The 17,071-nt window shown below is 44.8% G+C and overlaps 1 protein-coding gene across 2 annotated transcripts in view; it reads left to right on the forward strand.

The window, feature by feature from the left end:
• The window catches only part of RBM19 (RNA binding motif protein 19), a 156,105-nt gene that overhangs the window by 127,904 nt on the left and 11,130 nt on the right, over positions 1 to 17,071 (forward strand). Inside the window, exons 24-25 of one of the 2 annotated variants that reach the window (XM_019506690.1) lie at positions 1,948 to 2,069; positions 7,440 to 8,549. In XM_019506690.1, the coding sequence (XP_019362235.1) occupies positions 1,948 to 2,036 (89 nt within the window). In that variant the 3' untranslated portion in view covers positions 2,037 to 2,069; positions 7,440 to 8,549. Of the gene's footprint in view, positions 1 to 1,947; positions 2,070 to 7,439; positions 8,550 to 17,071 lie in introns of those variants that run through there. The other variant, XM_019506689.1, reaches the window with a different exon arrangement.

Here is a 17,071-nt window from a genome sequence, read left to right on the forward strand (position 1 = left end):
CAGCCAAGTGCTAAATTTTTCCTGGGTATTCACCCTGGCATCTTAAATTAATTAACCCCAGCTGTGCACACTGCCCTCTGGGTCCTCTCTGGACAATAATTCACCCAAGCAAGTTACCCCAAATGTCAAACATTCCCAAAGAGCTAGTGTCAGGCAAACAGTTGTGCTGGCATCAGCAGTCAAAGATGGGGCCAGTAAAGGACCATGTGACTTAATTAACTAATCACAACTGAGTAACACAGCATAAGTCACAAGTAACATTTGGGATCAGTCTGGCAGGTCAAGAAGGTGTGGTGGTGATCACTGGACACAAGTATTTGTACCTCCAAGACAGAGTGTAGTCCTATCTGGAATGGATCATAGCCTCTTCTGATAAGTGTCAGACGAAGCTGGTCTCTCTTCCTCTACCTTTCGGCAACATTTGCCTTGCTTCTGGTACCCAGAAACCTTACTAGCATGAATCCTGTCTGGAGACTCCATGCCCCCTTTTCTTGCTCCTTATGAATGAATTCAGTAGAGGAGGGAGGTGTAAAGAAGCTGGCATTTCAAGAGACCCAGTGTATTTTTCTAAAGCAGGGCCTATTTGCATTGTTTGCAAAAGCTCTTTAGCCCAGTGGACCACTACAAAGAGTTAAACATCCAGCTGGCCCTGGTGGCAGAGAGCTGTGGTTGTTCCTCACAGTGCCCTTGCTCCTGTGGAATGCTTAGCCCCAGGGAGTGCCCCTTTTTGGGGATCAGAGTGAAATCAGGCTCGTCTCCGTGGCAGAGCCCCATCGTTAACATGAGCCAGGAGAGTGACAGGCACTTAGTTCATGCTTTGCTGCACCTGCCCTTCTGTTTCTGGCTGCTGCCACTGCCACAGCTCCCATTACTTCCCTGCAAATTCAATTTCCAGAGGCCATTGTGTGCTGCCAGAGCTTGATTATTACAAAGAAGCAAATGATAGTTGAGGGCTTTATGTGGGAAGGGGATGAGATGGTGAAGAGAGTTGGGGAATGGGGGGAAGAACTAGCAAGGAGAGAAGCAAGTGATTTGTAAAGGCAGCTTGGGAGATGGTCAAGGGCTGATGGGGGGCAGCCTACTTCCCTCCTCCACTGCCTGTCCAGGGGGGATGGTGGGGAGGCTGCTGGTTACCTGCTCCCCTGTGCAGGAGGTGCCCCTTTGGCATAAGGAATGGTCTCCAGGTTAACTTATCTCCCTCACCCTTGCGTCTCTGAGACCGGATGCTTTGTTTTCTTCCTCCTGCCTCCCCTGTTGAATGCTTTAAACCTCCCAGGCAGGCTTCTGACATGAACTTTCAAGACATCCATTTCTCACAGACACTGCCCAATGAGGCACAAAGGTCTGTTCTCACTAGAGGATTCCTACCCCTCCTACAGTCCGGTCCCTGATCACACCTCGCACACATCTCCCATCTTAAAAGAAGGAAGCGGAGAGAGATGCACTCTCCAAGCCCCTTATACTGCCCTGCCCTGCCATTGCTGCCTCTGCAAAGATAAGGGAACAGCCACTTCCAGATCTGGAATTATTCTTCTCTCCTCTGCTCTTAAGGAAGAGTATGAGCAGCATGGGATCTTCCCCAGCCAATCATCTCTTTTCCTACCCCTTGTTCCAGGCCTTACCAGAGCAGAGACTGGAGCATGGGCTTACTTGGCCATCTCCTCCTCTGCCACTGGAAGTGATGCTTAGCTTCTAGAAGGCATCAGGATGGAGCAGTGTAATTTGAGCAGGAGAGCCTTTGAGGCAGAAACACCCAAATCCTATTCTTGCTGTGCCAACACTAAAGGGTTTGGATGTGGTTGTTGCTGGTACTGCAGAAGGCTCAGTATAAGCAGGTTGTGGGATCACTTTGCAGAAGGATTGCATCGAGGTGCAGATGTTATTGTAACTGTGTCTTTCTTCTCTCTTCTTCACCCACCCTATTCCCTGCTGTCTGGGCCTATGCAGGTTCCTCAAAGAAGAAAAAGCAATCCGTGATTTTGGATGAAATCCTGCAGCAGATAGAAGAGGAATATGATGATGATGGAGACCATTAGCAGGCTCTTCTGCTGCTACACAGTGCCCCAAAGGTGCATGTACTTGGGGCAGGGCGGGCAGTCACTCTCAAAATGCACTGCATATTATGAGTTGTTTTTTACTGTTCCTGTTATGGCAACACATGGGCAATACAGTCATTGATTTACACAGTCCTGTTGTGTTTAGATAGGAGTCCCTGCCCCAGAGAGCTTATAGCCTGCATGTCAGACTGGGTACAGCAAGCAGTCCAAATAGACAAATGGAGATGAGGCAATTATGTAGCAGAGAGCTCAGCACAGGATCATACATTGCTGCTCACCGTTTGCCAAGACTTTTGTACAGTGCATGCTCCTTCCACCTGTAGTGGGCAGTGGATTTTGAAAAAAGAAGGAATAGGCTTCCTTTGAGCATTCAGATAGCTCCTGCTCTTGTCTTTCCATCCTTGTATATTCCACCCTTCTCATCAAGCATCCCCAAGTACCTTAGAAATGGTAAGCCCTACACTGCTCCATGAGCCAGGTATTTCCCCTGAGAGAAAGCAAGGCAGAGCAGCTAAGTGAGAAGTCTAAGATTTTAAGTCAGTTTTAGACTTGGGACTAGAAACTAAGAGTCCTGATTTCCCAGTCTCCAGCCACAAAAGCTGTCTGTCCCATCATCTGGAAACAGGCCTATTATTTAATTCCCCCTTCTCCCCCATCCCTCCAACCCCAGGTGCTACCTATCTTCACCCACATCAGTGTTTTTGCCCTATGAGGAAAATGGTTGATCAGATTCAGGTCCAATTCAGTCACTTTGGGCTTTGAGTTAAGATCAGTCACCAGATTACTGCATTAGGTTGCTACACATACTAGTTTTTGTTCCAGTAGGGAACCCAGTGAAGCCAAGATTAGCAAACTCCCTCACATGCCCTAGCTCCAATTGAGCAAGCAGATGGGCTGCCAGAAGAACTTGTCTAGAGACCAACCAATAGTAGCTGCCACAAAATGGGTAGCTTGGCAATCTCCTTTCCCGTGCTGCTACTGATGACCTCCATAGAATGAACAAAGGTTCATTCTGTAGGGACCAGGCACCTCAAGGTCACTCAGAAGCTACCAGCTCAGCTGGATGATATCTGTGCTGTCAGATACTGATGTGGTAGTCTGCAGTCGCCCACCAAAAACTGTCATCAGGCAAGGGGAGTGGCTAGCTTAGGAGGGCTTGTGATACAGCGCTCTTTGTCTCTTTTAAGTCACTGGTTTGAAATCACCTGGTTGATGGTGACCCACTGCTAGCACTAGCTGGCAAATGTGAGAAGAAATGTTGCTCTTAGTCTAGCTTCTAGGGTCAATATTCACAATTGGGGCTAATTAATACCACTAACAGAGAGACCAGATACTGAGTGAGGCAAAGCACTGACTGCCTCAGTCAGACCCCTCCATGCCAGCAGACCTGTTGCAGTGGGAAGGTGTACTTGTCAAGTCCCAGAAATACCAGTTGTGTGGAGAGATGTTCTGACTGTCTTTTCAGGACCAAATTCACTGGAAAAAAATGTTGGAAATGGAATGCAGTGACACAAAACAAAAGGCACCTAGGCCCAAAGTGGCATGTAATAGGATTCTAGCTGTTGTGCGGCCTTCTTCCTTTGACTGTTTAAGCTACTTAAAGTAACTTGTTCATGCTGTCTTCAGTGGTGATTGACACTATGTCATCCTTGTGTTCCATGGCTTTGGGGTGAAAGGAAGAAACCAGGGGTTCATGCTTTAGGGATGGTGTAATAGCTTCTGTTGAAATTAATGCTGGTTAATTATGTTAGGAGTCAGACCTGAGGCACCCTTCTGCAGCCATGATGGCAGATCACAGCTCTCCCTCTACCTGTGTTTAAAGCCTTAGAGCAAATCTGTCATAGAAATGCCCAGCCCTGGTGCTAGAGTCTAGTGCATCAGGATGTTATTGGCTACACATGCTTTAAGGACATTTACTTATGATGCAGAGGACAGATATAGAGGCACATTTCATCCTTACCTGCAGATATGAGCATTCCTATGCTTACTGCCAAGTTTAACTTAATATTCCAGTCATGCAGCAGTTTTTGCTTGGTGAGTTTCCATGCGTAAATGTAGTTTTGCCTATTTAATTGGGTGCATTTATTGTAAATTCCTGTTCACTGCAGGTGGCTGGATGGGGCTACACTTTCACCTTTCATTTGGAAGTATGTGCTAAACAGCTTTTTACATTTTTTGCAGCAGTGTCCGTCTGTCTGTCTGTCTGTCCCACCATACCTGTATGTATATCTTGCCTTCCACATGTAAGATAGGACATTTGAATGGTGGTGCTCATTGGAGCCATGCATGTGCCTGTGCCACCTTCTGCTCCCATGTGAGAGCCACAAGAGCAGAGTGACCATGACTCTCCCTCTGTTCCTCTTTCCTGCCCATAACAGCAAGAAGGAACCTGGGAGCTGTCTGCTCTGCTGCCCCTCCTTTCACATAAGTGTGTGGTTTGTAAATCATCCTCAGAAAGGATCTCCTGAGAGCATTTTAAGAAACTATTTCCTGTCGACTTGTAAGAAATAATCAAGAGCTAGCAATTGCCTTATGGATCCAACTTGCCTCTTTTCATTGGGCTTGGTCTAAAGTGGCCTGGTACAAATGGATGTTGGGTATAGTAGCCCATGGCTACCCTATTCACATCCACATCCCTTCTCCAGGTACCCTTCTCATGAGAGCCTACCACAGAAAAACGTGATTTCAATGATACCATAGAAAGGTTTCTGTATGAGTTCAGGGAAGAGATTCTTGCTTGCTACACTTCCTATTCTGAGGAAGAAGAAGGGTCTTGAGGATCCACAATGATCAGATCTTCAAGAACTACTTTTACTATAAATAGCCTTCCTATCTTTCCTTTTTTATGTCAGTGCAGATCCATCAGGATCACAGGAATGAGGTTTTGTCAAGGAAAAATTGTAGTACTGCTATCTTAGATGCCAAGCTGGGAAGAATGGTACTACTATGATTGTTCAATTGATCCACTGGAACTCCTCATTACCGCTTCCTGAAGGGACTCTGATTGCCAGTCACCTTCATTAGGATCCACAACAATGTGACTGAGGAAAAAAAATGCTTTCCCCTTGAGCAACTTTTGACTTTTTTGAGGTGGCAACTGCATGGATCCACCTCATTACCTCTCTCCAAAGGCTGATCAGATGCTTTAAATTGTGGATGAGCTAAGAGAGGGTTGTGGACACTTCATCTCTTTTTGTCCTTGAATGGCACCACAAGGAGGCAAAGGGCTTATGAGAAGCCCTATCAGAAGCTGCTATTCAAAAACAGCCCTGATCTTGCAGAAGACCTAGGTGAGCCAGTAATGGGATCTACACTGAAGCTTACAGTACTATTTCTGGGTGTGAAACTGTCTTTTTTACTTTCCTGCCATTGGAACTAACACCAGGACTAGCTTGTGTAAGATTACAATAGCTTACAACATGTCTGTTTACAACACAAAGTCATTTTTGCACATTATAGAGTTTTAAAACTCTGTATGTAGAACTTTTTTTCATTCTTAGAGCTGAATACTTGGTAAGGATTTTCCCAAAATGTGCATAATACATTGTAAATATTTATCTTTAGTAAGAAGAGTAAAAAGATTGACCCAGTTTGAACATCAGTAACATAGTCGTTTTATAGATTCCATGCCATTTTGCATATTAACTCTTTCCCTGGGACTTTGACATAATGGCTAAGTACAGACAGTCAAAAAACCCTGAACTGATTCAGCCTTTGCAGGTTAGTCTAAGCTGCACAAATTAAATTGAAACAGAAGTGAACAGACATTTACCTTTGATTCAGGAAATGCAGCCACATGCCTGCAGTGGCTAAGGCCAGAAGCCAGGGGGTCCTAGAGCATGCCTGTCACCTAGTCAGCATGGGCTGTGTGTTCACTTCATCTTCCTGCAGTCCAAAATCAGAGAACCAGGACTCTGCAGGGTTGCTCATCACTTCCTTTTCCTGCTTCTAGGTGCCTCTGGAATTTGTAGTCCACAGTTGCAGCCAGCAGTAAATTTGAGTGGGGGAGGGGTATTTAACACCCCCTCCCTGGCCCCAGCCAGGGCTTGTCTTGTTGAGGGCCACCTCTGCTGCACATCCCCAGCTGGGCTTGCCCCACCCCCTTGTCAGCCAGGCCTCACTGCTACAGAGCAGAGGGGCAGGGCCAGCCCTGCTTTTTGGAGCGGACAGCATAAGCTAGCCCAGGGCTGGAAAGCATACTGGGGGGCTCTGATTTAACTTGAACCAGGAAAGAGTCTGGGACTGAAGTTTCATAAACCAGTTTGACTCAAATCAGTTCAGTCTGATACTATGTTCAGCCAGGTTTATCTTAAACCAGTTTCAGCCATTTTGAAACTGGTTTATATGCTCTGAGCTTCTGTTCTGCTACAGGTTTAAACCGATTTCTTTCTTAAACCGGTTTACGTGTAACTTCTGTCCCTGGTGTATGACTGGAAAGATCCCACTCTTAAGGAGGTATTGGTATTGAGAAAGGGTTGGGTGCATTCTTTTGATTTGCTGTGGTCAGGCAGAGATTTCATTAATTCACCTCCAGGTGGGAGTGACTTAAAGGGGATGACATAGGGCAGTGGAAACCAAGCCTGCCACAAATTAACACCACACCCTCCCTGAGTACCAGTCTCATACCCTTCCCCTGCCTGGTTGGCTGCTGAGCTTTCTGCTCCCTCCGCTGTGCTCCTGGCGTGATGTACTGCTCTGTTTTCTGCTTCCTGCTCTGTGTGCTGCTGTGCTGTCTGTCCGCACCTTGATCTGTTGCATGCAACACGGGCTACTCATGGCACTTGTAATGAGTGCTGCAGGTTACCAAACGCTGACTGGGGTGAGGCCGAGTACTAAAGGAGGAACCCTTGTGCCTGGGAGAAAAAGGTTAAGATGACCTTTGCTACTGGGACTGCATTGTTTTCTCTGGTTGTAAAGCCACTCCCCAGGAAGGGAGCAAGTTTGGCCTTCACATGCTGGGGGCTGATGTTCAAGCTAATTCTGATCTCCTAGCCAATGCTGGATTGCTTCCTAGTTTTCTGTTGTTTTGCATTGTCTAATTTTAATTATTTTTAAGGAAGTACAGGGAGGATCCCTCTCAGCCTTAGATAAGTCCCCAGAGCTACCCCCTTTTTGATGCATGTACAGAAAGTCCAGCAGCTCCCAGCTGCATGTGTTGTTTGTGTTTAGCGTAGATTGTGCTGAGAGAGGCTGTTTTCCTCTCAGCGATTGTTGTCTATTGTTGCAAGACTAACCAATACACCTAGCAGTGGGATGCTCATAACCTTACTTATTATTGGACTTCTTTTAAACCCACAACCCTGGTGGCCTTATGAATAGTGACTCAAAACACATCTGGGCCTACGGCTGACCAATAACCTTTCTAATATGTCTGCCTTCCAGGGCTGCTGTATGTGACGGAAGCATGCACAGCATTGGGGCTCTTGTGATAAAAGAGAAGGTGGCTACGTGACTGCAGGAATAATCCAAGCTGGGTTAAATAACCGCCTGCCTCACACAGTGCATCTGGAATAAGTACAGGGCCTTGAAATACTGCATGTCCCTTTGGAACAGCTTTAATTTAAGGATGCCTCCAGATACAGCTGTTGTTAACACCTTCCTCTTGAGAAGGCAGCAAGAGACAAGGCATGGAGGAGGGGAAAAAGCAACACAAGGGGAAAGGACAGCTGGCATTGGCTAGAGCCAGGAGCAGTATAGCCAGCCTCTGAGCAAGCATCTACACACAGCACTCCCCGAGCAGCTCTGTCCCTGATCAGCGGCAGTCTGCCACTCTGGTCCTTTGCTGCTGGCCAGAGCAGTGTCTGCCATTATACCTTTTTCAGGTAGCCTGCAACCCTCTGCTGTTTCAGTTGCACTGAACTACACTGGTGATCTTGTAATGTTGCCAGACATGTACGTCTAGTTTGAGACTAGTGAACTGTTGCTTTTACCTGACATGTAACCCCAAGATGTAGGTCCAGGTGTGCACCAGAGAAAGTTGAGTACACTCACATAGATTGCAGTTTAGTGTAGAGATCTCTGAGCCACCTTGAGGATTGAAAGGGTGTCTAACTCTGGGCTACTTCTGGTGCCTGAGCTAGCTTGGGTATTTATACTCTACATGCAGTGTAGACACACACAACAATGCCCAGCCCATGAGCAAAACTTCTTATATTCAAAGCAGTGTGTAAACATAATGCATCCTTTAAAGGCTGTTGGGTACTGGTCTCAGTTTACAGGTGGGTAAACTGAGGCACAGGGCTGTTAAAACAGCATTCCTGAGATGAGACCACGTGCTAGTAGCAGAGATGGGATTAAAATTGTTTAAACTCCCATGGGCATTTGGTTCCCTGAGGAGAAGTAGCAGTGCCACTTGTGCCACTGCTGTTTGTCCCTGGGGAATACCTGTGCCACATGCTCTTGGGCATACGGCAGGTACCCCAGGTGGGGTAGGGGAGGCTGGGGCCAGCATTGGACTCACCCCAGCAGCCTTACCTGGGGTCCTGAGGGCCTCCCAGGGCTGCAGCTGCTGTGATTCTGTCACACAGAGCCTTGCCAGCAGCCAGAGTGTGGCTCCAGGTAGCCTGGCTCCGCTTCTGAGTGGCATATGCAGCCTGTGTGCGTGCTGCTCTGGGTTTTTTTTTTTCCACAAGGTTTTTTTGACCCCCTGGATATCCAGGGGATCATGAAAACCTGCAGAAAAAAATGAAGCAGTGCACGTACAGGCAGCACGCCCTTGCAGTGCAGAGAACACTTGAATGTGTTTGCGGCACTGCATACTGCACGGCCACGTTTGTCTGGACATGGCCTCTGTGTCAAGGTTTACCTTTTTGCTCTGTTTACAAAGTACCTGTGGCATTACCATATTTCAAATGACAAATAACACGGCATTCCTGTTTCCTGCTCTGTGCACTAGTTGATTCTGCTTTTACCTACTATGCTGTTGGGCAGGGAAAAAAACAAATGGAAAGACCAGTCTCAACCTAGCTGTGAGGTCATCAAGAGTATTATGATTTCACAGCATGAAATTGAGAAGACAGGCTAGGGAGAGATGCATCTTTTGATGGGAAGGTTTCCAATTGGCTTGTGGTAATGGAATTTGCATATTTGGAACTGAGAACTGGAAGGGCAGGGAGGGAGTGGAAATTATGTAAAAGAGAAGTTAAGTTTCTGGATAAAATCTCTAAGGTTCCTTTGAAATGATTTTCCAAAAGTTGTTTATAAAATGGTTAAAGATTGGACCAAAAGGCAGATTCACTTCCTAGAGGTAAAGACAACAAGTAGCTGATATTCATTTTACTGTTGACAGCCAGCAGTAGGGTCTGGGATGGGAGGGGATCTGACTCTAGTCCCTTTAAGGCACATGTGTCACACAGAAGACAATTTAAGCGAGGCTTTGCGGGGCTGTGGGTTTGAATTTTTTTTGCATTGTCTTTTGTGGTGGGGCAGATTTCTTGCTGAGCTTCTCTGTGCTCTGCAGCAGCAACGAAAAGGATTAGCACAAGCAGAGCATGTAGGCTTTAGAGAACAGAGCAGAGTTTGGTTTCAACATCTAATTCAATTTGTTCTGCCGAGATTGAAATATGAAATGGTTGCCAGTCAAACGTTCAAAGGGGAGGGGGAAGGGAGAAGGGAGCCTTCTCAAATTTAAATTTTAATGAAAATTAATTTAACCCTTTGATATGTTTTAAAACATGTTATTCCCTGTCTGTGAGCAGGCTGGAAAACATTTGTGTGGGTTTTTTCTCTTCTAACATAATGAAGATTTTCTTTTCCCTTAATGATATTTATCTTGTTCAGCAGTTTGATATTGGCTAATTTTTCAGACAATTTAGTTTCAAAGAAATCTATTTAATGTTGCTTAGGCCTTTTGCATGTTTGTGTGTATGTATATATAATTATGAAGGTGCTGATCACAGCTCCATAGTATAATTTAAGTTAATTTCTACTCTTAAAGCAAGAACTCATAACTAGCTTTTTTATGTATGAAGAACTCTGTACCCAACCCCAAATCAACACTTACTTCAAATTAGTTTTCTGAGAATGGACAAGTATATTGATTGATTTAAAAAAAAAAAAAAAAGAGAAGAATTTTTAAATTGGGTCCCTTGAGAAAGCATTCACCTCAGACTTCTTTGTGTTCAATTTTTCTAATGATCGAATAGCAAAAGTCCTTAACTACCATATGATACTTCGTGAGTTTGAATAGTTTTTACCCTTAAACTACTTCTGCACACTGTTAGTCTTAACTTCATCTTAATGAGTTTTATCCAAGAATAACTAGGATTATTATTTGTATTGTGATAATGTTTAGGAGCACCAGTCATAAGCCATGTCCCCATGGTACTGTGGACATGGTCCTGTTGTTAGTTTATGGAGAGAGAGAGAGAGAGAGAGTGTGTGTGTGTGTGTGTGTGTGTTAACATTATGGCTCGGGTCCTCTTTTGGCATAAGCTGGTATATTTCATTGACTCCAGTAGAACTATCCTGATTTTTATCAGCTAAGAATCTGGCTCTGTTGTGTCAGGACAGAATAAAATGTAAGTAGAGCAAAGACTATGGAGTGGAGAGAAGTGGGGCTGATTACAGTGTCAAAGATTAACAGCCAGCCCTATTGCCTTTAATCTGCATGGCAAGCACCGTTTGTAAATGTGATCCTGGCCCTGAATGAACATTTGCTGATCCCTATCTGCTGGTTAAACTGAACAATAAAAAGGAAAAAGGATTTTTAAATCCCTTTATGCCTCTTCCTAAAAGTGTTGTTGGTGGCTGTCTATTGGTTATGTTTCAGAGACCTACAGGAGTTGGTTTTTGTCTCCTTGAAAGCTGGTGGATCTGGATGCTGGACTTTCGCAGGTGCATTGTAAATCTAAGCATACGTAACATGTTCTCCCTCCTCGCCTCCCCCACATTTGTGATTTTTTTTTAATATTACAAATTTTGGGTGTGAAACTCTGACTTCATTGAGGTAAATGTCAGAGTTTCCTATCAAAGTAATTGAAGCTAAATGTCCATTCTGAACTTCCTTGGTCTGCCCTTTTGGAAGCTTGGGCTAACAGCATTATAAAAGACTGCAGTTGGATCCACAGCTGTCCCATCCCTTGTGTTGGATTATGCAAACAATTTTAAGCTCTTAGGTAGAACCTATTAAATTCCTGACAAACAGCTGAGGGTAAAAGCTGCTAGCAGCATCCAGGCCCCTTTCAGTGTAGAACTGGGAGAGTTACAGCTCAGGTATCAGTACATTATTCTGATCGTTCTCCATTCCAGCCATGGAGATGCTCCTTTCAAATAACACAGTAGAACATTATGCTGTTTTCTGTCTTGCTTTCTGCACCTTGTAAGGTGCATGTTGTAATCTGGCAACAAATGAGGCCTGGCTCCCCATGACTGTCCTGCCTCATCCAGCTTGAGAGGAAGAGCAAACTACATGTGACATGTTAGTCACATCACTTAACACACAACTGGAAGGCTTTTGGATCCTGCAAAGATGAAGGCAGCATAAAAAAACTGCTTAGAACAGAATTTGCTTTGCATCTTGTATATCAATGACTTGCATGAATTTGCTTTGTCTTCTGCAGTCATGAATAGAAGGTAATGCTCAGGTGTGTTTGAGGTAGAGAGAAATGTGTGGCATTAGGTTGCATCAGAGAAATAGTTTGGGAGGAGGAAATGCCTGAAGAGAGAGGGTGCTCAAGGGGTTATAGGGACTAATTCAGGATGTGAACTACTTGGGTTCAATTTCCTGCTCTCCTTTGAGATTGAGAGCAAATCATTTCATCTCTCTGTGCCTCTCTTCCATCTCTGTGAACCAGAGATGGTTCCTTACCTGTGCTGTGAGGATGAATACTTTAAAGGTTGTTGGAACTAGATGCTATAGAAACGGGCTAAATAAGTACCTCAGACAGATGATTGTAGCGAACCATGGTGAAGTACACAGGATCCACTTGCACACTTACAAGTATTTCACATGGCATTTTCTGACTTTTGAGAGTTTACCTCCATACTTTTCATGTTCTCAGCTCTGGGGATTTATTTTTACTGGGATCAGGCTTTTATTTAAATACAGCTTTTCTATTGAAATAAACTAACGTGTTTTCATTTAAAATAAGCTTTAATTTCAGTGGTGTTGTCAGCGGTCATTGTACAAGCAGTGTATACTACTGGACAGCACCAACACCAACTGAGTAGAGACTGTGATGAACAGAAGAAACAAATTTTTCTGAAGTGATTGGGGAACCCAAACATCAGACACTCTGAATAGCTGTCAATTTGAGAGGGCAGCTTACCATGCTTTCTAGAAATCAGACATTTTAGAGTGTCTGAAGTGAGCACTTAAAATTACCAGTCCCTCTAGGAAAATCTTGGCCATGATCTGTATAGTTTCTCTGATCTATCCCACACCATAGACAAGAGGGGAGAAAAAACCCTCCAGGGGCTAGCTTTCAGCCAGCATATACACATTAAGGCAGCATTCAGGTCTGCAGTGCTCGTTTCCCATGTTGTGCTCTTGTAACAGTGGATATTCAGGGAAAGTTTTACCATCTGCCTGTGTCTTTCCTTTCCCATTACCATAGTACCAAGTGATTTCTTTCCTTCTCTACTGTGCTCATCCTGGCCAGCACATACTTTTGTGAGTATTAGGCACTCCAAATTCGTTTCTTCTATATATGGGTTTATAAAGCAGGGAATCTTTTATCCCAGCCCTTGCCTGGCTAACTGTATGGAGATTCTAGTTATAGCTCTGGGAAGCATTCAAGGAAGAAACAAGTGCAGGTATTTGCAGCAGGCAGGCACTGCAGGGCTATTTACCAGGCCTTTGCTGAGGAGGGAGGAAAAACTCTCATCTTGTGTTATCACATCATTTTTGCTGCCTTTCAGCCTCAGGGCTAGAGCCAGCTGCTGAATCCTTGCAAGGAGGTCTTTAATCTCTAACCTTTACTCCTGCAGTTCAGTGCCAGCAGTCATTCTCTCCCTCTGTAGTCGTACTTACTTTACCTATATACCTACAGAGGTGAAAAGTAGGAGCAGGGGGGAAGGTCTCTACTCACCATTTTAACCTCTGATGCTTTTTATGATGCAGTATGCATCCCATGCCCACTCTTGCTTCTGTTTGAGTACCTTGGTATTGCAAAAACAATTGCAAACCCTTTACCTCCTATACGCAGAGGCTCGACTGCCCATATAGTCTGTGTGTTTTCATATTCCCTGTAGCTGCAGGATAATGGCAGCATCAAGCCAGATGACTCAGTATTTGAACCTCAGGTTCCTTTATCAAGTAATCATAGGGTTAGAGGGGACTTAGAAGGTCATCTGCAGAATGCTACTCCTAATCATCATAGTACATAAAATTCTAATTCCAAAGAGAGGTCCATTTCCTTTGATTGCAAGGGAATCAGTGAAGAAACAAGGTAGTAGAGAACAAGGTTGGAGAACTAAGGGCTGCATGCTTGCTTTCCTTACTGACTTACTGCATACATGGACTCTGTCAAGTCATTTGCCCTTGCTGCCTCAGTTTCCCCATCTTTAAATATCAAACAGATCTCTGGCTAGGAACTGCTGCAGGAGATGTGTGCTAATTATTATTATTGTGGAGTCTGCAGTACGAATCCCTGCTGTTTGTGCAGGTGTACTACAAAGTTTTTTAATATGGTGTTTCTGACTCTCTTTCCTTAGCAAGTAATTATGTTCCTTTATCATTATTTATGCCCTTTAAAATTTAAAACCTCTGCCTACCTTTCTGGAAAAACTGGAATCAATTATAACAGATTGCACAGCAGTCCTAAAATACACCTGCCACATTGGACTTTCCTTCTTAGCTTTGCAAGTTGAGCTGTGTGTGTTGGGCCCAGTTTCTCTTCTTCTTCAGTTTCCTGAACTCAGAAATCAAAATATTCTGCTCTGCTGAGCCCTTGCCTGTTGTTGGCTAAGTATCACTTAACTTTTGATTTCCATTTCGGCTCTGCATTTAAAGTGATCCAGTATCCCTCAGTAACATAGTGTGTCCTACCAAGCACAGTCAGCTCCGGTCTGAGTGAACACTCATGCTGATTGGGACAGATCTTCATACCTTAGTTCAACAGTAATTTATGGCTGTGAAAAGCCACCTTCCCTTTCTGTGCAGAGAGAGAGAGAGAGAGAGAGTGTGTGTGTGTGTGTGTGTGTCCCTCACTGATACACGCTGCCTCCTGTTTTCCCTAAATATATGCATTCGAGAGGGAGAGAAATCGCATGGCAGGGACTGAGATTTCAGACTTATCCATTCATGAATAATAATCAGGCTTGGTAATTCACAGTAAATGGGTATCCAAATTGGCTAATAAGGAAGGCTTTCACCCCAAACTGGAACTAGAAGAGAGACCGAGAGAATATCAACAAATGTTGGCTGAAGCATATGTGTACACGATGTGACCTGAATCGGTGAAATATGCAAACCAGCACCATATGCACATGAAATAGCATAAAAATCTGTCAGCAAGGCATGGAAACAGAGGGGGCAAGCTTGGTGGGAGGCATATGTGTTAACTGCCAGCAACAGGACATCGGCAGCAAGTGTCTCCCAGTGGACTGTCTTTAACATCAGCATGGCAACTGGTGCTGCAGCTCTCCATTATGGCTGCCTTCATTTTGGGTACCAGTTTTCTAACTTATTTAGGGTTTGCCTCCTCCAGGGTGAGGATAAGCTGCTTTGGCAGGGATTCAGGAAATGAAATTGTTCTCTTCAATCATTAGATCCCCATACATGGCAGTCATCAAGAATGAATGTTGAGCTGGGAGGGGAAAATCGTAGTTCCAAGTCTTCTCCTCCAGGGGGAGCTGTACTTCAGGAGGAGGTGCCTCCACAGATGTGGCATCAGGGCAGGGATGATGAGGAAGGGTGGATTGTGTCCAAAGTGAGGGAGCATCAGGAGCAAGAATGGGAAATGCTTGGAAAGAAACTAACTGAAGCCCAAATGGACTGGGAATTCTCTAGGCCTTGCAGTTCTCCCATGTAATACCTTTCTGGGCAAGGGATCAAAATGATCCTTTCTGATCTTAAAGTCTGATATGTTTTTCCAGGGTTTCTCTTGTTAGAGATACTAGTTCCTCCTCCGAGGCTTAGGACACTAAGCAAACTCAGTCAATTTAGGGGACAAGATCAAAGCACTGATTCTTATCCCAGTATATTTCAGTTATAAAAGTTCCTCTTTGGTCACCAAGGGCAAGATACTGTTCCATTTATTAAGTATTTAACTACAATATTTTTTCACCCTTCTGGAGTCCCAGGAAATAAGTTAATGTACAAGGTGGATGGGTCCTCTCCAACTTAGATGTAAGGCTAAGATGGCCAAAAGTAGACACATGAATAGTTTTTCAAGGACACAAAAGGTGGAATAGGATAAGTCTTAGATACCTAATAGGTGGAATAGGCTCCCCCCGCTTCCCCCCCCCCCCAGTGTCCAATGATATGCAGCACCTTATTATACCTTCAAAGATGGGTAAAAAATATAGCCAGGCTGACCAGCATTCTAGGAATCTTTCTCCCTCAAATCACTGGTCCTTCAAAGGCTGCTCAGATGACATGAATTTTGATATCTGTAACAAAAGTAAGATTTGGGGCTTGTATCCTTCTCCCTTAAGAAACAAAATGATTAAGCTACTCCAAACACATCTACCCTATATAACTTCTAGATATTTAAAATGAAAATCTCCCCCACTGGAGTGCAGTTCTCCCAGATGCTCTCTGAAAATCTGAAGACAGTACCCTTTCTGACTTCACAGGAGAAGATGACAAAAAATTTCAGCTCTAGAAGCTGTGTACCCAGCACTGCCACCCAGCCAGATTCGCCTCATCTCTTCTGGCCATCTCCTTCAGAAACAAGAGCAGGAGCACCAGGCTTAAGTTGAGGTTATGAGCACATCAGACTGCAGCAATGCATGTTGAACTACTGGCATGTGGTAGCAGGATGTGAGACTGCTACACAGTCTCCTTTCCCAGGTCAGGTGTCTGTTATGGAGCAGTTCCTAGTAGATTGCTTTGATGGTCTGACCCCAGGGTAAAAGCTTTACCAAAGATGTTGTGTAAATGTTTGCATGCAAGTGCTGCCCTATCAGGAACAAAGAGGAGCTGCATGAGAGTTGAAGTGGTAAATATAAAACTAATGGTGATATTAGGATTTTCATTTATAAGCTGTGGAACTGACTGATGCAGGATGCTGTTGCGGTAAACAGTTCAGTGTTAAATACAAGATTAGACTAGTATTTTGCATTCCATTAGAGCGACATATGATGGGCTGTTGATCTTCATATTCCAGACTATAAATCTATTGCCAACATTGGAAAAGGGCTAACCTCAGTGGTTGGTTATTGAGCAATTGGGTGCCCTCAATTGGGCAGGGAGGCGTGGGGAAGCCCCACTGTTCTGCTTTGTCACATCTAAACTTACTGCTTGAACACCTAATTCTCTGCGTGCAAATGAGCATGGGCAAGTGAGCAGTGGGGTCCCCCAGGGCTCAGTCCTCAGGCCCGCAGTGTTTAACATAGTTTCATAGTAGGGTCGGAAGGGACCTGAGCAGATCATCAGGTCCAACCCCCTGCTTTGGCAAGAAAGAGTACTGGGGTCAAATGACCCCAGGAAGGTGATTGTCTAGCCGTGTCTTAAAGACCCACAGAGTAGGAGCCAGCACCACTTCTCTTGGAAGTTGGTTCCAGATCCTAGCCACCCTGACAGTGAAGTAACGCCTCCTGATGTCTAATCTGAATTTACCCTCTGCCAGTTTGTGACCATTATTTCTAGTCACTCCTGGTAGTGCTCGAGGGAACAGGGACTCCCCCAGTACCTGCCGGTCCCCTCAGACTAGTTTGTAACAGGCCACTAGATCCCCCCTCAGCCTTCTCTTGTGGAGGCTGAACAGGTTCAGGTCCCGTAGCCTGTCCTCGTAGGGCCTGCCCTGCTGCCCCCGATCATGCGAGTGGCCCTCCTTTGGACCCTTTCCATGTTGTCCACATCCCTCTTGAAGTGCAGCGCCCAGAACTAGACGCAGTACTCCAGCTGC

Source organism: Gavialis gangeticus, unplaced genomic scaffold (assembly GCF_001723915.1).
Source record: "Gavialis gangeticus isolate Ggan-Ray unplaced genomic scaffold, GavGan_comp1, whole genome shotgun sequence".
In the NCBI taxonomy this organism is placed as follows: domain Eukaryota; kingdom Metazoa; phylum Chordata; order Crocodylia; family Gavialidae; genus Gavialis; species Gavialis gangeticus.